At 46.3% G+C, this 22,025-nt stretch overlaps 1 protein-coding gene and 1 pseudogene across 13 annotated transcripts in view; one reads left to right on the forward strand and one right to left on the reverse strand.

Moving 5' to 3' along the window:
- Positions 1-22,025, forward strand: part of Iqck (IQ motif containing K) — a 117,647-nt gene that overhangs the window by 17,235 nt on the left and 78,387 nt on the right. For 5 of the 13 annotated variants that reach the window (XR_015685222.1, XM_087655773.1, NM_001401714.1 and 2 more), the window contains exons 2-4: positions 516-589; positions 4,173-4,302; positions 5,570-5,667. Coding sequence is in view for 10 of the 13 variants with exons in the window: in NM_001401714.1 (NP_001388643.1) it covers positions 516-589; positions 4,173-4,302; positions 5,570-5,667 (302 nt within the window). In the remaining 3 variants the exon portion in view is untranslated. Of the gene's footprint in view, positions 1-515; positions 590-4,172; positions 4,303-5,569; positions 5,939-5,982; positions 9,834-22,025 lie in introns of those variants that run through there. The other 8 variants (XR_015685226.1, XM_087655823.1, XM_087655379.1 and 5 more) reach the window with 4 other exon arrangements.
- Positions 1,618-1,730, reverse strand: LOC120100373 (small nucleolar RNA SNORA44; annotated as a pseudogene).

Below are 22,025 nucleotides of genomic sequence, written 5' to 3' on the forward strand. Positions count from 1 at the left end.
GTATAAACTAAATAAACTCTTTCCTCCCCAACTTACTTTTTGGTCATGGTGCTTAGTCACAGAATACAAACCCTAAGACGGGGTCATTCTTGTTCAAACCATCACATGTGTGATTGTCATCTTCTTTAACATTGACTTCTGCTTAGTCTATGTAGTCACCGTAAAGTTTGGGTAAAGTCTGAAGTTGTAGCGTCTGGGGGAGAGTCTGGGACTTCAACATAAAGCCTTGATTTTCATGCAAGGAACCAAACATGTTATTCATTTTGAATAAAAAAAACCCTGCTAGGGTTAGGGACATAGCTCAGCAAGAGAGCACTTACCCCACAGAGCCCTCCGTTCCATCCCAGTACTGAGCCAAAGAGAATAAATTAAAAGCAATAACCTACAAAGAGCAGTTGTGTTCGTTTCTGTAAACTACCAACTGAAATAAAGCTTAGGAATGTTTTCTTCCAAGAAGGAAATTATGTCACAAACATCAGTGAAGTGTGGAACTGAACACTCTCTCCTCCCTTTAGAGTATGAAGCCGAGCAGCCTACCTTTCCGGAAGGATATAAAGTGAAGCAGGAAGCTGCAGTCACGGTGAGCTCCGTGAGTATTTCCCAGGCCTCAGAGAGCAGCACCAATAGCCCCAGGAGTCCCATCCTGGCTTGGGAGGGAGAGAGGGGAGATGAAGCTAGAACCTGAGACGTGGTTCTCCTGAAAATGCACTGGCTTAAAAAGAAGTCCTGTATATACTCTGAGCCTTAGGGATAGCTTTTATTACATGGGACATGTGCTTCTTGTGACTAGCTCACATTGTAAAAAACAAAAAATGTTTACAGTGGCTCACCCAGCAGATCTATGTAGTGGCAGTGAGGTATAGAGTGGGTTTCACTGTGCTGAGAGAGGACCAGCGACCAGGAAGGGAGTCCCTTTGGAAATATACCTTAGAATTGCATACATTTGACAGCCTTAATAGTTTTTTTTTTTTTTTTTAGCCTTGAGAAGTAAAGGGACTTGAGCAAGGTCACATGGATGGAACTCAAGCTGACTTCTGTAGATTCTGAGCAATCGTCATCGTTGTAGTAGCCTTTGGAAGATTCTTGTGTTTAAAACTCTTTCTTGTTCTATGACTGTTCCTTTTTGCTAACATCCTGCTCTTGCTTTGTGGATGCAATTCTTATACAGATTTCTCTGCAGGTGCTAATTGTCATTCTCTTTCCTGAAAAGGAACTACTTTTCTAGGGATTGTTCTATTGATTTATTTATTTATTTATTTTGAAATTTGAAGTCTTTATTGAACCAATTGCATGTTAGGTTACAAAGGTGTTTCACTTTTCCAAAATGCTGTTTCTCTTTGTAGACCAATCTGGCCACAAAAGGCTACCTGGCTAAGTATTAGCCAGAAACTTCTAAATCCCAGTGTGATCTTCTTGTGGCATTTTTCCAACAAATAATGCAGACCAAATCACAAGATGGCCACCTCACTGGTCACATGGTCCTTAGGTTAATGAGCAGAGGCTGACAGGCTGTCTCCTCACTCTTCCAAGAACCGCCCAAGTGCACACTGCAAAAGGAAAGTTTGTTGTGAATACCACAGGACAGAAGGACAGACAGCTCATAACTCCAGTGGAAAAACATATAGGAGAGCTGAGTGGCAACAGCAGGCACTGTGATAACCTGGGCTGTCAAAGTCTCTCCATTACTCTGGCATGCAGATTGTTCTATTTATTAGTTTTAGTTTTTGTTTGTTAGACAGGGTTTCACTATATAGATGGGACCAGACTGGCCTGGAACTCCATATGACCTTAAACTCTTGATTCTCCTGCCTCAGCCTCCAGAATGCTAGTGCTAGGTGTGCACCATCATGCCTAACTCTTACTTGCCTTTTTTTGTTTAGTTTACTTTGTTTTGAGACAAGGTCTTGTGGTGGTCCTCCTTCCTCTGCCTTCTAGGTGCTAGGATTACAGGTGTGTAGCACCATGCCCATCAAAGGCTATAATTCTTAATCTTTGGTTTTCATGCCGTTGATTTTTCTGGATCTATATAGAGAGCTTCAGTTGTATACAACTTTAAATGGGAGGCTGGGAGTATTTTTCTGTACAGAGCATCAGAACCAATAGGAGATGATTGGGTAGATGAGTAGATAGATAGATGATAAGGTAATAGATAGATGATAGTTAATTAATCATAGATGACAAGAAGGTCATTAGTGAGTCACCTCACATATATTACTAAAGCTGCATATCCCACAGCAGTCTGTGAGCTGGAGAACCAGAAAGCCAGCCAGTAGTGTCGCTTACTCCTGGGCTGAAGTCATCAGAAACAGGGATGCTGGTGGTGCAGCTCTCGGTCCAAATGCAAGGGTCCAAGACTGAAAGGGCCATAGGTCAGACACCTGGAACAGGGATTCTCAGTGTCTAAGCCAGGTATAAAAAAAGGGAATATAGTTCTAGGAGAGTGTTTTAGTTCATTCTAAATTTTAAATTAGCATCTAAAAGTAACCATCTTACCTGGCATGCTCTCCTTGTACTGCTGTGCAAATGGCTTTGTTTTCTGGATGAATCTCTTCCAAGAATCAAAACAAACAAACAAACAAACAAACAAACAAACACTGTCTGGGTACTCATGCGAGTGGTTGCCTCTGGAAGACTTCTTCAGAAGTCCTGTGGCCAGGAGCAGGGTCCCTATCTTGGTGTTGGGCAGTAGTGTTCACTTAATCAGAAGTGAGTGTTAAGGTGTCCACGGGAATTCTCCTTGCCAACCTTTGTTTTATCTGTTTACAGAAGAGCCGTTAGGGAGGTTGGGGAGCCAAGAGGACATGCTTGTGTGAAGGGAAGCTTCTGGAACGTTAACAAGGGACAACAGCCCATGGGGAAACATGGGCCACAGCCATTTTTCACTTGGCCTTCTCAGCGGCATTGCCTTTCTCCCTCTTATCCCTGTAACGCCCAGCCCTTTGGAATTCTGGGAAGAAGGCCCTGTGCCCTCTAGGACTGCTTCCTTCGGTGGCTTCCTTCATTTTCTCTCTTGATCGTCCACACTGGTTTCATCACTGTTTATATCTGGGTACATGTGTGGGGTACACATTATGTGGAAGCCTGAGGTTGATGTCAGGGATCACCTTCCTATCATTCTTGCAAATTTTTCATTGAGGAGGGTCTCTCAATGGAACCCAGAGCTCACTGATGCAGCCTTGCTAGCCCACGAGCCCTGGGGATTCTGTCTCCTCCTTCAGAGGCTGGAGTTGCAGGTGGGCTGCCATAGCCACCTGGCATTGACATGTGTTCTGAATTCTGCACTTTATACTTGCAGAACAAGAGCTGTAACCACTCCCCAGCCTCCTGTTTGTTTGTTTGTTTGTCTGTTTTTTCCTGGTCTGTTGGCCAATGTCTCTCCCACAGATGGTCTTCCTGCAGTACCCTAACCCCACTAAGAGTTTCTAACTTCACTATATTTAATTTTGTCTTTTTCCCCCTAAGACCTTAGGACAAACTCATGGTCTTATGCTTATGAGGCAAGTTCTCTACGACTGAGCTAGATCCTCAACCCCTTCCCCTCATTTGAAAGTATCCCAAGAGGAAAGGGAAATGAACGTTTGTATGTAGAATGTTCTCTAACTTGTCCATTTGACACAGAAGTTTATTCCCTAGTAAGATTATAAAAGAAAGTCAGGCATGGTGACACATGACTTAATCTTAGCACTTGGGAAGCAGAGGCAGGTTGATTTCTGAGTTCAAGGCCACCCTGGTCTACAAATCAAATTTTAGGATAGCCAGGGTTACACAGAGAAAACCCTGTTTCAAAAAAGCAATAATGGGGGTTGGGGATTTAGCTCAGTGGTTGGAGCGCAAGGCCCTGGGTTCGGTCCCCAGCTCCGGGAAAAAAAAAAGAACCAAAAAAAAAAAAAAAGCGATGATGATGATGATGGTGGTGGTGGTGGTAGAAAACCAAGAACTGGTTAGATGGCTCTATGGGTAAAGGTGCTTGCTGCTCAGTCTAACACCCTGAATCAAATGGTGGAAGTACAGAACCAAGTTCTGCATGTCCTCTGACCTCCACATGTGTGCTATGGCATGTGTCTACGCTCCCTGCCCCAAATAAAAAAGTTGAATCTTAAAATTATAAAGAAAAGAAAATTCCAATTATCAGAGCTGTTTTGGAACTTACTGCCCTAACCCACCACCTACAGGTCACACCCTTGGAGGAACTGGTTCCGCATGGCTTCAACATGGAGCACTATCTCCCAGTGCAGCAGTTCCCAGTGACGCCTCCTGTGCCCTGTCCTCCCAAGAAGGCAGAAACAGTCGAGCCCAAGACCTGTAAGTAAGGCGGCAGTCCTCATCTTCTGCAGTTTGGGGTGAATATGTGTATTCAAAGGCTGGGGTGGTCAGACACGTCAGGGAGACCACATAGTAGTCTGTGCTGTAATCCTTGTTTTGTCTTTTGAGACAGGCTTGAAGCTCCTGAAATGGGCTAAGCTGGATGGCCAGGGAGCCCCACAGACTCCCCTCCCCAGCACTAGAATTACTGGCCCACACCACCACACCTGGCTTTGGTTCTGAGGGTTGAACTCAGGTCCCAAGCTAAACTGTCTCTCCCATAATCCTCATTTCTAAGAGGAATGTTGTAGAATTGCTGACTCCTTTCCAAGGTTAACGTGTAGCAGAGAGAATGCTAGCAAGCACTCTGATTCTTTATTAAAAACAAGGCTAGAGGCAGGAGGGGTAAAGAAATGTTCAGAGTGGAAGAGAGTGTCCTGCTGCTGGGTATCCAGGGCCAGCCTGCAGATACCTAAGTCTCGCATATCAGGCTTCCCCTCTGCTCTTTCCCTTGTTTGTTTTGTGACCGCTGCTCTGGGCCCTGGTCAGGCACTGCCACTGTTAATGTGGCTGCAAGGCCCATCTGCCATCCTCCCCATCCCAGCTCCTCTCTAGCCTCGGTTCCTGTCACACTCTCATGCTCACGTTTCCTGCAGACACTGGCCTCTGTGCTGTACCTTGGTGCTGTAGCCAGCTGGTGGACTTGACCAGGTAGGACAGAGTAGGACCTGGCCCATGTCCTTGCCAGACTCCACAGGCTCACGAGGACATGTTTAGTCTCTTAGTAATCCAATCCCACTCAGCAACCTGAGAAAGATGGTGACAAGACCGTGCTATGAAGTCGATGGTATTTTTTTTTTTTCAGTCAGGGTCTCCTGTCTCGCCTGGAGCTTTCTGTATAGCTAAGGCTTGCCTGGAACTTTTGAACTGAGTGCTATGACTGTAGGTCTGCACTTTCATACCCAGTTTATTGGCTGCTGGAGATTGCAGTCAAGGCTTTCCAAATGCTAGGCAAGTGCTCTGCCACCTGAGATTCTGCAGCCCCAGCCCAGATGGAGTCAACATCGAGATCATCTCCCCCTCTCTCTCCCTCTTCCCTCCCTCTTCCTTCCTGTCCCTTTTCCTCTCTTTCCCTCAATCTCCTTCCTTTTGTCCCTCCCTCTCTCCCTCCCCCTTCCTCCTCCCTTTCTTTCCGTTAAGCAATAAATGTCTTTATCAGATGAACCTAGGTGGTTTTAGGTTTTCAGTGGGAATATTCTTGTTTCAGGTTCTCCCAGAGATTATCTGGAAATGTTTATCTTTCCAGTTCTGCTCCCCGGAATGGCCAACTTGCTTCACCAAGCAAAAAGAGAAAAATGTTTTGAGGTCAGTGGTTTGGTGCGATGTTCACATTTTTGAATTCTTGCCCATTCATTTCAGTCTGATGGCAGCCCATGATCATTGGGTTACTATTCTCTCTCTTTTTTTTTTTTTCGGAGCTGGGGATCGAACCCAGGGCCTTGCACTTGCTAGGCAAGCGCTCTACCGCTGAGCTAAATCCCCAACCCGGGTTACTATTCTCAAAAATGACCCCTTTGACAAGGAAGCCCGAGTATGGGCCATTTGTCTCCTGCCTCCTGCCCTGCCACAGCACCTAGTCCTATGTAAATGCACTATACTCTGTATATAGTACTCATCTAGTCCTATGTAAATGCACTATACTCTGTATATAGTACTCATCTAGTCCTATGTAAATGCACTATACTCTGTATATAGTACTCATCTAGTACTATGTAAATGCACATACCCTGCTAACTCTGGCCACCTGGGCCCCTGAGAGGTTTTCTCCCAGTTGACCCTCTTGCCTACCCTTTTCCTGGGCAATTTGGCATCAAGCAGGTCTTAGTTCTTCTGTTCCTGTTTGTTGTGAGTGCTATTTAACACTTTGTGTCCTACTTTCATTTCTGTTGCTGTGACAAAACCCTTACAAGAAATGTAGCTTAGGGGAGGAAAAAGTTTATCACAGCAGAGGAATCACAATACAGGACCTTGAAGCAGTTCTTTTCTTACCATACCCACAGCAGAGAGAAACCAATGCATCCAGGACCACTTGCTTCCAGCTAGCTTTCTCCTCTCTCAAACTGTTGAGGAGCTCCTGATTAGGGAATGGTGTTGCCCACAGTGGACTGAGTCTTCCTACATCAATTAACAGTGAAGGAAGGCAGTCTTTCACAGACATGCCCACTGCCCAATCTGGTGTAGATAATTCTTTATTAAGACTGATTTGAGGTGATTCTCGGTTGTGTCAAGTGACAGTTACAGCTAGTAGTACATTATGCTTACTTCTTAATTGCCTCTGGATTGATCCTGCTCTTCTGGCCTCTCCTTCCTCCATTTTTTGCTAACTTTTTTGCTAATGTTGGTTTAGGTTTGGAGGTTTTAGAGCAGGTCGTTATAGTTTGTTGTTGTTGTTTTGTTTTGTTATTTGCTGGTTGGTTTGTAAACAGGATCTTATGTACTCCAGGCCATCTTCAAAGTCCTTATCTTTAACTCTTTATCTTCCTGCCTCAGCTCCTCAACTGATGAAAACTCTATGCCATTACTTCCAGCCTCTGTGCTAACTTCTCTGGGAAAGGTCTGATATACATCAGGTGCTCAGTAAACATACTTATTTCTGTGCTGGAGTGACTTAAGTCCACTGACTGATCCTGTCAGAGCCTGCACAGAGCACCTCAGGGCTCCTCGTCTCCGCTTCTCACTGGAGGACTGTTTTCCACAATTTTGAAATCTAGACTTTTGAATGTCCCCCACTATTTTGTGAACTTTCCCTAGGGCAACACAAACACTCTGCTACCCTAGATAGGGAACCAATGATCATCCAATGTAATGATTTCAGTAGAGTCCAGCTTGGCCAACCAATGTTTACTGAGTTTACTTACAGAATATGGATAAGGAGTTACTAACAGGAGCGTGGGTGACCCCAAAGTAGTCACATTATTGCAATGTGTCACCCCAGTATGGATGGCAACTTCCCCATAGCTATTTAGACATGACACACTATATTTTAGCACCTGCAGCTTGGGAGGGGAAGGTACCCGAAGGAGTGGCTGGAATCTTTGGTGAGGGTCTAATAACCCTCCCCAGCCCCTCCTTCTGTGAAGAAACAACAAGCCCGACCTTGAGTATGCCCTGTGGGTGGTTTCAGCTGCTCCCATGGAGATGGCAGTGGCCACTGTGCTTGGAGGACAGAGGTCCACAGCACCCACAGGAGGATAAATGAGTAGCAACACCAACTGTTGGTCGAGCGCTTGCTCTGCACCAGACTCCTCACTAAGAGCCTCATCGTCCTTTATTTCAGCGCTCACGTCAGCCCCAGGAGTTTCTTGGAGTCAGTGTTGTCTATGTCCTGTGGATGCGAAAGGAAAGGATACAGAGCTCACAGTATGCTCAAGGCGAGTGGCAGAACCAATCCAGTTCAGATGAATTGACTTAAAATGGGACCGTGACAGTAGGCAGTTGATGAAGCCTGCAGTCTGTCTGTAAATGTAATCATAGTCAATGAATGGCATCACCCCACATGGTTGGCCTTCTGCCCTCAGAGGGTCACTTTCTGAGACAAACTGGTCCTCCTTCAGTGTCACTTCTCTATGCTGTGGAGATAGTTTCCATGTGCTTGATACAATGTTTGACTTTTTGTTTAGTGTGACCTCGATGTTACCCTTGTCCCCTTGCCTCCTTACTGTGACTTGCTCCTATGCTGACTCCACCAGTTACTCACCCCTTGGAGTTGACAGACATAATGTTCTTCCTGGCAGGCTCTCCATGGCAATTGTGTCTTCACTTGAAGGAACAATAACTTAAAAGTCATTGGCCCTATTTGTGGGTTTGTTTGGTTTCCACTTTGTTTTGTTTCTTGAGGCAGGGCCTCTTGTAGGCCGAGCTGGCTCCATTTACCCTGTGGCCAAGGATGACCTTGGATCTTCCTGCTTCTACCTCCTGAGTGCTGGGACCACACATGTATGCTGCCATGTCTGATTGTAAGCATTGCTGGGGATCAAAGCCAGAGTTTTATGCATGCTAGGCTGTGCTCTACCAACAGAGTGGTTTCCCTACCCTTCTGGTAGGAGTTGGCATGGCATAGTGCCTCAGCTTTCTGTCACTGTAGTGAAATACCTGAGATAATCAGCTAGTAGAGAGGAAAGGTGAGCTAGTTTTTTTTTTTTAAGATTTATTTATTCATTATATATGAGTACACTGTAGCTGTCTTCAGACACACCAGAAGAGAGCATCAGAGCCCATTACAGGTGGTTGGGAGCCACCATGTGGTTGCTGGGAATTGAACTCAGGACCTCTGGAAGAGCAGTCAGTGCTCTTAACCGCTGAGCCATCTCTCCAGCCCAGGTGAGCTAGTTTTAGCTCAGTGTTGGCAGTTCCCCTGCATGATCAGCTCACTGTTGATTGGTGCCAGGCAGCACACAATAGTGGCAGCAGATGGCAGAGTGAAGCCACTCACATCACAAGTTAGAGAGCAGAGAGAAGGTGTTGGAGTTCCACAGTCCCTTTTGATGACACACCCAGTGACCCGACTTCCCATTAGATCCTGTTCTCCCAATAGCACCATCACAGGGGCCTCCTTGAACACATGGGCTACCATATCACTTAACAATGGCACATCCACATGACGAAGCCAAGAGCCCCCAGCCTGGCTCTCAAGGCCTTCTCCACTCCCCTTCCTTTCTCCCCTTCCTCCATCTCTGGCTCTCTTTCCTAGGCAATTATCCCCACCCAGTACCAGCCTCCCTGCTACAGGGTCTCTGTGCATTTGCTCCTCCTTATTTAGAAATCACTCCTTGTGCTCATCTCTTCTGCATATTTAAGCACTACTTGTTTTCTAGACTCAGCTGCAGGATCATCTCCCAGGCTCCCAGTTCTCTGGAGGCCAAAGGAGAGGAACTGATCTCGGCTCAGATCTCAGGGTACCCATCTGTTCCTCATTCTATGGTAAATTCAGAGAGCTTTAATTAAGACATTCTTAACCACATACATTTAATTTTACACATGCCTGCCTCCCCAGCTATTTTAAGTGTCCTGAGGACAGATTCCCTGTCTTGGTTTTATACTTGTCAATGTTTAGTAATACCCTACCCAGCCTATGGTGAGCACAGAGTTGGTCCTCCATGAGTGCACATAACACAGTTGGATGTCAAAGATGCACAGTTGTTACCATGTCCCTGGCCAACACTTTTCAGAAGGCCATTCTGTTGGACTTATTTCCCAGAGAGAAGTCCTAGACAGGCGAGGGAGCAAGATATTTGTTTTCGAGTTTCAGTCAGGAGTGGGAGAAAGCTCAGTGGCCAGCAAATGGTCCAGCCTGATCCCCTAACAGTAATTAAGAGTCAGTAAATCTGGCCTTGGTGAAGAGCAAGTCTCTGGTGTCATGGTTCCATAATTTTGAAGTCTGCCTCTAATAGGTGTGGTGCTTCACATCTGCTGCCTCAGCTTCTTAGGACAAGGCAGGGGCTGGTCTCATAAGTTTGGGATGAAGATGTCTCAAAAAAGAAAAAAAAAAAAAAGGGCCAAGAGTACCCAGCTCAGTAGCACAGCTCTTGCTGTGCATGTACAAGGCTCTGGGGTTCAAACCCCAGCACCAAAGTGGGAAAAGCACCATGGCTGCTGGGCTGCTCTGCCTCAAAGGCCTTGAAGTGAACCTCTGGGAAACATGGCTGCGGGGCTGCTCTGCCTCATAGGCCTTGAAGTGAACCTCTGGGAAACTGGTGGCTTTCATCTTCTGAGTCACCACAGTTTCCATGCTGTGAAGTGAGGACAGTCACAGTGCTGGCCAAGGGGATTCTGATGATGATGAAACAAGGCAGCCGTACAGTGTTCAGTGCAGACCTGAACCTGCAGAGATCTCAATAAATACTAACTCCATATTAACTTAGTGTCCTGTACAACAAATACATCTTAGATGTGACCTCCCTCTTGTGCCAGGTTCCTGGTGTGACTTAGCACTGGCTCCTAGTCCAAGGAGGGATGGGGGCAGGGAGAACCAGCTCTATAATGGCAATAAATTAGGTTTATTGGATAACTTCATGGGGAAGAAAAGAGGGTCTCCTTCATATCTGTCAATCAATACCTCATCGAGCGCTAGAAGCTTCTGTCTTCATCAAGCTGGATCCTGGCGGTTCTACTCTGGCTCTCAGCTTGCACAGATGCTCAGCAAAGCCAAACCCCAGTGCTGGGCTTCCTCCTAAGCTATCATCTGTGCTCCTTCGGCATAGAAGGGAGGCAGGAGTGTGGTCTCTTCCACCCACATAATGTGCAGTGGGTCGTCTCCTCATTGCGTTGTAGGAAACACTGAGTTTTGCCACATGGACCTTGTGCTTTCAAACTGAGGCAGTTCAATGCTTTCCCCTACCTTGCTACTCCACACCCAGGCAGGCCGCAGTGAACAGTGTTTTCATTAGCGTGCAGCTTTGCTGAGGTAGACTGTAAATCAAAAAGGACAGAGATGTGTGACAGCGAATCCAGTATTACAGCAGGGAAGACTCTCCCCCTTTGTTTTGCTCGCTGCTATAGTAGCCACTGGAAATAGAGAGACGGCCGAGGTGGCTCAGCCAAAAAAATGTCCTCTGTGTAAACTTGAAGACCTGTGTTCAATCCCCAGCGCCTATGTAAAATCCTGGCATGCCCTTGTCTAGCAATCTGCCTTGCCAATAGGTAAGCCCCAGGCCCCAGTGAGAGGCCCTGTCTCAAAAAACAAGATGGCAGCCACTTGTGGAGGAATGGCACCTGAAGCTGTCTTCACACTTCCACCCTGCCCCCCAGACATGCATATATGCACCTCAAACAGATAAAATCGAAGGAGGAGAAGCAATGAGGAAGTGAGAGGCACTGTCCTTGCCTTGACTCCTTGTTGGCAGCCCATCAGTACTGACCAAAGTGCTTGGCATTTATCAGCTAATTCCACCCTGTGAAGAACTTTCTAAACTAAGCCCCTTTCTTCCCACCCCTCTCGGAGGAAGGTCTGAGAACTCAGATTCATTTTTACCTGGGTTCACCCAGCTATTGAGTGACAGAGGACACCTTAGGTGAGCCCAAGCGTGGGCTCCTGTCTCTCCTGGTAGACAGAATGAAGGCTGCACTCAGCACAGCTCCTGGAAATGCTGACACTTCCCCTCACCACTGTTTTCAGGGAGACAGATGGCTACTGGCCTTAGGAGATGAAGGCTAAGCTGTTTGGATTCTTTCTGCTCACTGGCTCAATGGCTTCCACTCACTACTTACTTGTGTTCTCTCTAGGATCTGTCCTTCCCTCTCTGTGGTGTTAAACAGATGCCAGGTACCGCTGGGTGGAGTGAGGGTGAGGCTGGGGTGCCTGGGGCGTGGAGCTCTCTCCCAGGCTGCTGTTCTTCCTGTACTCTTACTGTTGAATGAGAAGTCAGATGGCCTCTCTGTCACCTTTCCAGAATCCTCCCCAACAACACCCCCTACCTCTCTCTTCCCCTCCCTCCCTCTCCCCCCCATCCCTCTCCCTGAGCTAGACTGACTGGCCACTGAGTCCCCCAGTGATAAGGGTAAACACATGCACCACTGTGCCCAGCCACGTGTGTCCTGGGGAGCTGATCTTAGGTTCTCATGTGTGCAGCAAGCGTTTTACCCACTGAGCCATCTCCCTGGTCCTGCGCTGTTTCATATCCTGCTTCTGGTTGGAGTAGATTAAGTGTACCATAGCCTTTTATTAAATTGAACACAGAATGGGATATGATAAAACAACAAAATGCCCACAATGGAGTCTTAGACTGCAAACTTATACAGCACATCTGCAGGTGGGACTGGCGACATGGCTCAGTGAATAAGAGTGCTTATTATGCAAGTGCCTGAGTTCAATGCCGGCATATACCACACACAGATGCACAGGCAGATGCAAGCCTGGTATATACCACACACAGATGCACAGGCAGGTGCAAGCCTGGTATATACCACACACAGATGCACAGGCAGGTGCAAGCCTGGTATATACCACACACAGATGCACAGGCAGGTGCAAGCCTGGATCTACCACACACAGATGCACAGGCAAGTGCAAGCCTGGATCTACCACACACAGATGCACAGGCAAGTGCAAGCCTGGATCTACCACACACAGATGCACAGGCAGGTGCAAGCCTGGATCTACCACACATAGATGCACAGACAGGTGCAAGCCTGGATCTACCACACATAGATGCACAGACAGGTGCAAGCCTGGATCTACCACACACAGATGCACAGGCAGGTGCAAGCCTGGATCTACCACGCACAGATGCACAGACAGGTGCAAAGCCTGGATCTACCACACACAGATGCACAGACAGGTGCAAGCCTGGATCTACCACACACAGATGCACAGGCAGGTGCAAACCTGGTATATATCACACATGGATGTACAGGCAGGTGCAAGCCTGGTATATACTACAGACAGCTGCATGGGCAGGTGCAAGCCTGGTATATATCACATACAGATGCACAAGCAGTTGCAAGCCTGGCATATATCACACACAGCTGCACAGGCAAGTTGAAGCCTGGCATCTACCACACACAGCTGCACAAGCAGGTGCAAGCCTGGATCTACCACACATAGATGCACATGCAGGCACACACATACAAGGGGACCATGGAGCCCTGGCACTATTGATACAGAGTAACCTCCTAGGACCTGGACCTAGCCTGAAAGCCACAGACACTAGTAAACTCTGTGCCTTGTGGAGAGTGATGGAAAAGTTGTTCTAACCTCTGTCTTGTGTGTCTGACGTTTTTCACAAGGTTAACTGGAGAGGAACAGCCAAGAGTGGAGCAGAGGCTGGAACTCTTTCAGGACCGAGGGCAGCTGTGCTCACAGCCTCTTGTTCACTCTGCTGCTGTTTGTCTAAGTTACACACTTTAGAGGGTATGAAACCATCTAAAAGAGCTGTAATTAAGATTTTATATTGAAGGCTGCCTATCTAATGTTTCATTAATAACTTTGAAACTAAGGGGCAAACACCAGTTTTCAGCTCCAGGCAATGATGAACCACTTTCAAAGAATGCAAGGTGTTTCTATGTGTATTAGAGGTTAACGAGGCAGGCCTGTGCCAACTTGTATTTCATCTTTAACACTCAGCTGATGAGCTGTGGCAGAGTAAATAGAAACTCTCGAAACATCAGATGTCAATACCAGTATCTGGACTAGGAGCTGGAGGTAGAGGGGAGAATTGAGAGTTGTTATAAGACAGGGTTTCTCTATGTAGCCCTGACTGTCCTGGAACTCACTCTTGTCAATGAGGCTGGCTTCAGAGATTTGCCTGTCTCTGCCTTCTGAGTGCTGGAATTAAAAGTGTGTGCTGCCACCACTCAGAAAATATGGGCTCTTAAGAGTAGTTTATCTGCAAGAACGGATCAATGTCGAAGGCAAGCCCAGAATCTCATTAGACCATCTATTTGTGTATGATCTTAAATAATCTGAATTTGAGGATGGAGAGCTGGCACAGCAGTCAAGAGCACTTGTTCTTGCAGAGGGACATGAGTTCAGATCTCAGCACCAATGTCAGGTAGCTCACAACTGTCTGTAACTCCAGCTCCAGGGGATCCGATGCTCTCTTCTGTCCTCTTTGGGCACCTGCATGCGTGCATACATGTGGCGCACGAGCGTGCATGCATACATACATCTGGTGCGCGAGCGTGCATGCACGCACACACGCACGCACACACACACACACACACACACACGCACACACACACACACACACCCCTGAGCATCCTGTGACTAGGAGGAAGTATGCCAATAATACCATGTCCTTAGTAGTTCTCATGGGTATCAAGGAATGTTAGCTTCTTGCCCTTCTCCCAGGATGCTCAGGTGTTTTGAGAGCCACATATGTCCAAGGCAGATGAATCGATGTTCACTTTTTCTGCTTTAGGATTTCTCAAGTAATTAAGTACGACTGTCTCCATTTCTCCCTGCCCTGGTTATGTGATCTTTGGCTGGACTATTTTCGAAGGTTTAAAAATACCATTATTTCTGCCTCCACATTTGTCATCTTCAAGTGGAATGCCTGCTATTCTGATTTGCCTTTTCCACCCAGCTGTCCCCTCATCCCGTCACTGGGCACAGAAGCTTCACTGAGCAGCAAGCAGCTATCAAACAAGCTCACCCAGCTGGGGCTTCTCTGTCTGCCATAAGCCACCAAACTGCATCCGAATGGCTCTGAAGCAGTGGCATCACTCATGGCTCACTGGGACCCTTGACATTTTATCTTGATATGGCTCAAGAAGAATCGCTGACTTGCAGTTTGCTCTTAAAATGGCGACTTAGCTTATTTTTGCTTTGTTTCCTTGTTTTCTGTTCTGCTTCATAGGTGGCTCCAATGTAGCTAAATGTTTACTGGGTGGGTGGATGGCTTGGTAAGTGGATGAATGCTGTCAGGCCCTGTTTTGAAGATTGCAATTAAGTGACTTAAGCACTTTGTGGAGGCTGAAAGCCTTTTGTTAATCTGCTGTAGCTATTGCACACAAAAGGCATTTCCTTCTTTTTACAAATCTTTGTGTGTATATGTTTGTGATGAACCTGTGTGCTTGTAAGTACCAGCATGGACGCACCATAGCACATGCATGGAGGTCAGCAGACAACATTAGCATCAGTCCTTACTTTCTGACTTTTTGGGACAGGGTCTCTTGTATAAGCCAAGGTACCTGGCTGGCAAGCTTCTGGGGATTCTCCTCTCTGTCTCTCACCTCATAGTTGGGGAGCTGGAACTACAGATACAGTTCCTTCTGCCCCAGTCTTATGTGGGTGCTAAGGATCCTAACTCCAGTCTTTGTGCTTGTCTACCAAACGCTTTACCATTAGACTGAAACTTCTCCAAGGCCCAGTAAGCAGTAATTTTTTAACTGGATCTGCAGGGGATTGGATTTACTGTTTCTTGGTGGAGTTAAATGGTGGAGATTGGCAAGGCATATACAAGTGCAAGCATCTGTGTGTGTGTGTGTGTGTGTTACAAATGGAAGGAAGTTAGGTCATTGGGTGTGACCATCTCACACTCTTTTTGCTCCCTATTGTCATGAGCCAAACAGCTTGTTTGTGCCAGCTTCTGCTACGATTTACTCTGCCACAGCTTATAGGCTGAAATATTTACCCGAGTGAGACAAATACGTCTTCCCTTCTTCAAGTAGTTCATCGAGGATTATTCTGGTATGTCCACGGGTTTGTAACATTATTTGTAAGAGTGTTTTATTCTCAGCCAGCAGGAGTGAAGGCCTTCAGATTTCTCCCCATTCCCATGTCTCCTCCTCCTCCACCACTTCCTCCTCCATCTCCTCCCTCCCTTTTTGTGAGATCATCTTGCTATGTAGCCCTGGGTGTTTTAGAACCCACCATATAGACCATGATGGCCTTAAACTCAAAGAAAGATCTGCTTGCCTCTGCCTCCTAAGTGCTGGGATTAAAGGGGTATGGCAACATATCCACCCATTTCTCCCTTTCTGTCCTGCTTCAGGGAGGCCTACTTCCTGGTTCATAGATAGTACAGCTCCCTTCCCTGACATGTGCAACTTTGTTTTTCAAGACGTGGTTTCATGCAGCTCAGGTTGGGTTCTAATCACTATGTAGCGGAGGATGGCCTTGAACTCCTACTCTTGCTCTACTCTCCCTGTGCTAGGTTTACAGGCAAGCGCTCCATGCTCCTCTGAAGGCGCCATTAATCTGTGTCCTGTGTTGTCCTCACATGGAGCCCATAACTGGAGTTTCTAGGAGCAAAAGTCTGGGCTCACACAGTCTCTCCCGCAAAGGGACTGCCACCTGTCCCAGGTAAAGAGACAAGTGGTTGTAAAAAGCAGAGACAGGAGAATTATTTAACATGGCCACATTGGGAAGAGGAGCAGTTAAGAGAGGAGGGACTTGGTTTGTCTCTGGGATACTGACATGAGCATTTCAGGGCATTCAGTATCAAGCCGGCCTGTTAAGGTGGACTCTGGTTGGTCTTTGGCTCCACTATGGTTCTACCTAAGGATCCATCTTATTCCCAAGCCTCGATTACTTATGCTCCTCAATGTGGCTTCACCGTCATTGGATAATTGCCGTATGAGGTGACTGGAGAGAGATCAGGGACAGCAATTCATCTTTGTGCCTTCATCCAAAGTAAAGCAGACAGACATGTCAGGCCTGCATCCTGTGTCTGGTTACTTTGCAGGCCAAGTGAGGAGACCATGCTTTTTAGGAAAAGTGGCTTCTCAAGGTCTGTTTCCGTTGCCCTCACAGGCTCTACTCATATGACCTAATCACTTTGCAGAGGCCTCACCCCTTGATGCCATCGCCTTAGGGGCTAGGATTTCAACTGAAGAATTTGGTGGGAACAGAGACACTTAGAATACAGCATGTAATTACCTTTTGTGTGTGCAAGAACACTGAAGCTCTCAGTAATTCTCAAGCATGAGGACTGCCTTTATTCCGGGTCAGCCTTCCTCACTCACTGTTTGTGTACGAGATTCCATTTGTTCTGGAGAACAGCCTGGTGGTGTAGCAGGTGTTCTGAGCAGTTTAAAGTGTGGAAACTGCAGTCTGAAGAGGAATGTTTTATTTGCCTTCACAAGGCCAACCGGCCAATCAGTTCTCCTGTGGCCCAACCTCAGCATCTTACTCCAGGAGGTGACTCTCTAAGTAGATGATGGAAGAAATGGTTCTTTCTCATCTAGAAAGATAAAAAATTCTCAACAAGCCAAAAACAGTCACAGCAGCAGATGGGTCCCAATAGCCATGCCCTGATTCATCTGGGGGTTCAGCACCTAATTCATATTTAGTGCCCGAATTCATATTTGGAGGTTTAGCACCCATAAATTAGTCACATAACTTATTAGTCACTAATGGATAATGACTCAAAGCAGGGGCTGCTTTGTAGCCATCTAGTCTATCAGTGACCCTCTGAATCAGCCCAGGAGGCCAGTTACAGTCACGTGAGTGTTTCCTCAGCCAGGGGCTGACTGTATCAGTTACTTTTCTGTTGCTATGATAAAACACAATGGCCAAGGCAACTTATAGAAGGAAGGGTTTATTTTGGGATTATGGTTCCAGAGGATGAGAGTCTATAATGATAGGGACAGCAGGAAGCAAATGAATCTGTACGCTGAGAGCTCACATCTCACACTTGTGAGCAGAAAACAAAGAACTAACTCAACATGGCACCAAGTCATCTGCTTTTAAAACCTGCCCTCAGTGACATACTTCCTCAAGTAAGGCCACACCCCCTAAGCCTCCCTAAACTGGGGACCAAGCATTCAAATGCTGGAAATATGAGGGACATACCATTCAAACCACCAACATACTGCTTTACATCATGATCTTGTTTGGGTGGTGGTGGTGTATTGAGCCTAAGTCTCATATAGCCCAGTCTAGCCTGGAAATGGGTATGTAGCCAAGGCTGACCTTGAGCTTCTGAACCTCCTGTCTCTACCGCTATAGTTATGAGATTACAGTATGCTCAGTTTTATGAGGTGCTGGGAATCAAGCTCTGGGCCTCCTCCGTGGGAGGCAAACACTACCAGCCAAGCTCCCCTAGGCTTACGCTGTCATCATGTGGCTCTGACATTGGTGACTTTCTCTCCCCTATTCTATGACTGAAGAAACAGGACCAGAGAGCTGCTCAGTTCATGAGACTAGTAAGAGGAAGCACCAGGGTCTGAACCTAGGACTCTGGTTCCAGAGCCAACATGCATCAAGACCATCAGTGAAAGAAATACTTCCCATTATGCAATGTAATGAGCCATGTGAGCAGAGATATGCTTAGCTTAATTTGAACATTGTGTATTGCATATGAGCAGATAGATACCAGGAGATAACCTATAAATATGTATAATTCCTATATGCCAATTTTAAAATGTTTTAATGGTTTTAATTTTTTAAAGAAAAAACTGTTCCCATGACAACTCTTAAAACTGCTGTCAGACCCAGTTTGTGAGCCTTGCAAGAACAATCTTATTATAACTTTATAGCCATGTTCCTTCTCTTGTTCCCTCTCAACAAAGGGGCATTGATTACTTCATTCTCAGACTTGGCTGGAAGTTGTCTTTGTTTCTAAAAATCAAAGTCCAGCTTTGAGAACAAGACTTTAAAGACAAAGTCAACAGCCTGTCCCAAGGGTGACCCCAGGGTTCTCTTACAAAAGAAGGGCAGTGGCTTCATGGTATGACTCTCCCGCTCTGGCTGGAAGCTTTGTCTGCAGGGGGCATGGCTTTCTGCCAGATGACTGAGGTAGTGGGCTTGAGCGACTGCCAAATGGGGGATATCATCACTGTTCCATAAGTTGTGTTTCAGTTGTTAAACACAAACAGCGTCAGTTAACCTTCGGCCACAAAAATAGCTTCCATTAGGGGCTTAGAATACTGTCTGTTTATTTAGCTCACCATTTACTCTATGAATCAGCAGCAATCAGGGCTGGACGTGGCTGGAAGGTTCTTCCGGTCTTGGTTCATTTATTCATTTTGTGTGTTTCTGTTCAGCTAACACACACACACACACACACACACACACACACACACACACACACACAACACACTCACACGCTTGAAAAGAAAATGCTCAGAAACTGGAGAGATGACTTAGTAGTGATTTAAGAGTTCTGGCTGCTCTTCCAACACCTACATGGTGGCTCACAATGTCAGGTTCAAAGAGAATTGGGGGAAATGGCTAACTGTGGTGCCTGTCAGCATACCAGAGTGTGTGTAGACCTCTGGGCTCACCCATTACCTGCGGCCCATCTCAGCTCTTCTCACCACACCCCTTGCCATAAATCTCTTCAGCCCAGGACCTTCCCTTCCCTCCCCCAGCTTCATGTTCCTATATTAACCCTGCAGTTTTGGCCATGCACACTCTTGGCTCCTCTTTTGAGTTCTCTCTCTCTCTCTCTCTCTCTCTCTCTCTCTCTCTCTCTCTCTCTCTCTCTCTATCCCTCTCCTTCTGCCCCGTCTCTCTTCATCTTCTTGGTCTTTGGCTTGTCTCTTGGTCCACTTGCCCTCTCTCCACTTCTCTCAATCTCCCCCTCCTCTCATGGCCCCATTCGTTCACTCTAGATTCTTCCAGATGCCTCTGGCTGTGCTCTCCCTCGGATCTACAACAAAGTCCCTCTCCTCAGCCATACCTAGAAACAGTGAAGTCCTCATTGCATTTATCAGCCATCTGTAACTCCATATCCAGGGGATGCAACTCCTCCACAGGTACCAGGCATGTATCACACATGATGCCCAGACATTCATACAAGAAGATAATACATATAAAATAATGAAAATAAGGTAAAAATGAAAACACTTAACACACACTAACTGTGTGGAAGACAGAAAATCTGTAAGAGGAATGGCTCTTGCTGTCTGTAGGTTTGCCTGAGTGAGCGGTGGATGTGAAAACCCAAAATGTATAACTCCTTTCTTCTTATAGTCTCTAGCACAGGTTGGCCTTGGACTTCTGCGCTGCTGCCTCCACCTCCCGAGTGCTAAGTTGTGGTATGAGCCACCGCTCCTAGTTTTATACAGTATTGGGCGTTGAGTGGAGGCTTCCTGCATGCTTGGCAAACATATCAACCAAGATCCAGCCCCAGACCAACACCAACATGATGCCACGGGAGAATTCTAAACTAGGCTGGCTAGTTTTATGTCAACTTGACACAAGCTGAAGTTATTAGAGGAGGCAACCTCAATTTTACAAATGCCTCTAGCTGGGTGATGGTGGCACATGCCTTTAATCCCAGCACTTGGAAGGCAGAGGCAGGTGGATGTCTGTGATTTCCAGGCCAGCCTAGTCTACTGAGCAGATTCCAGGACAGCCAGGACTACACACGGAAAAACAAACAGAGAGTGAAAGAAAGAAAAAAAATGCCTCCATTTGGCTGAAGGCTGTTGGTCATTTTCTTAGTGGCTGATGTGGGAGGCCCAGGCTATTGTGGGTCGGGGGTCACCCCTGGGCTAGTGGTCTTGGTTCTATAAGAAAGCAGATAAACGGGGCTGGGGATTTAGCTCAGTGGTAGAGCGCTTACCTAGGAAGCGCAAGGCCCTGGGTTCGGTCCCCAGCTCCGAAAAAAAGAACCAAAAAAAAAAAAAAAAAAAAAAAAAAAAAAAAAAAAGCAGATAAACAAACCATGGGGAGCAAGCTAGTAGGTTGCACTCCTCTGTGGCTTCTGCACCAGCTCCTATTTCCTGGAGCTGTTTTCTGCTCTGCTTGAGCTCCTTCCTGCCCTGACTTCCTTCAGTGATGAACTACAATGTGGAAGTCTAAGCCAAATAAACTCATTTCCTCCTGAAGTTGTTTTTGGTCATAGTGTTTCATTGCCGCAATAGAAACCCTACCTTGAAACTCACATGTAAGATTATTTTAAAAATAACAACTATAATTACTTTCAGGTTATGTGCATTACGAGGTATGTAGGGAATATAAATTAATTTCATGATAGACTTGGCTCCATCCCAAGATATTTGTGTAAGCGTGAATATTCCAGGATCCCAAAATTCTGAAACTCAAAGCAGTTCTGGTCGCAAAAGAAAACTTTGGAAAAGAGAACTCTCAACCAATATCTCTTTAAAAACATGATCTATAGGGGGCTGGAGACATGGTTCAGCAGTTAGGAGCTCTGGTTGCTCTTCCAGAGGTCCTGAGTTCAAGACCCAACAACTGCATGGTGGCTCACGACCATCTATAATGTGATCTGATGCCCTCTTCTGGCACGCAGGTGTACATGCAGAGAGCACCGTATGCCTAAAATAAGTATTTGGAAAAAAACAAAAAAGAAAAACAAACAAAACAAACAAACAAACAAACAAACAAACAAACAAAAAACCCAAAACCCATGGTATATGTGAGTAAAACTTAGGGCATCACTATTAGGAATGGTGAGCCCAGAGGGTGGATATGTACTCTGAAGACACTGTCCAGAGTTGAGAGACTGCTAGAATTACAGCTTGTGACCAAAGAAAGAGCAATTTAAAATGAAACACAAGGTATCCCAGCCGCCTTTTAAAAATATTTTTAATTTTGTTCTTTGAAAGTTTCGTATATTTATACAAAGTATTTTTTATCATACCACCCAAAAGTACTGTATCCTTCCAGAGCCCCCTAGGCCTCACCTAAGTCACTGTGTCTTCATGTCCTCTCTTTTGTTGTTGCTACTAGTGACTCCTGAATACAATAGTGGGCTGCCTACATGCCACGGGGGTGTGGCCATTGACAGGGGTTGGGGGGGGCAGGAGTTACCAGTGACCATATCCCCAAAGGAGAGAGCCTCCCCATTTCATCAGCTGTCAACTGCCAGTCACTCTAGGAGAAATCCAGGCTGGGATTTAGTCTGGCTTGATCTTATGGGGGTCACAGCTGCTGTGAGTTGATAGTGTAAGAGTCATGTCAGGTCCAAAACCCAGCATTTCACAGCCCTCCTCCCCATCTCTTGGCCCTTGCATTCTTTCTGATCTCTTTTCCTGATGTTCCTTGAGCCTTGAGCAGTTGACAGAGATGATCACCGCAGCTGACAACACAGTTACTTAGAGTCAGCGCTTGGACCAGCAATGAGTCAGTGCACTTACCATTACCCACTACCATGTCTCTGGCCAAAGTCAAGAGCATCACCATCTACGATATAGATATTTGGAAGGTCATTTGTCTGCATGACCATTTAGTAAAGCAACAGATTGACCTTGGGAACCCCTACTCTCCTCAGATCCACAGTCCTCTTTTGAAAACTTATGTCTGAACTGTG

The sequence above is a fragment of the Rattus norvegicus genome, chromosome 1 (assembly GCF_021556685.1).
Source record: "Rattus norvegicus strain SHRSP/BbbUtx chromosome 1, alternate assembly SHRSP_T2T, whole genome shotgun sequence".
Classification (NCBI taxonomy): Eukaryota; Metazoa; Chordata; class Mammalia; order Rodentia; family Muridae; genus Rattus; species Rattus norvegicus.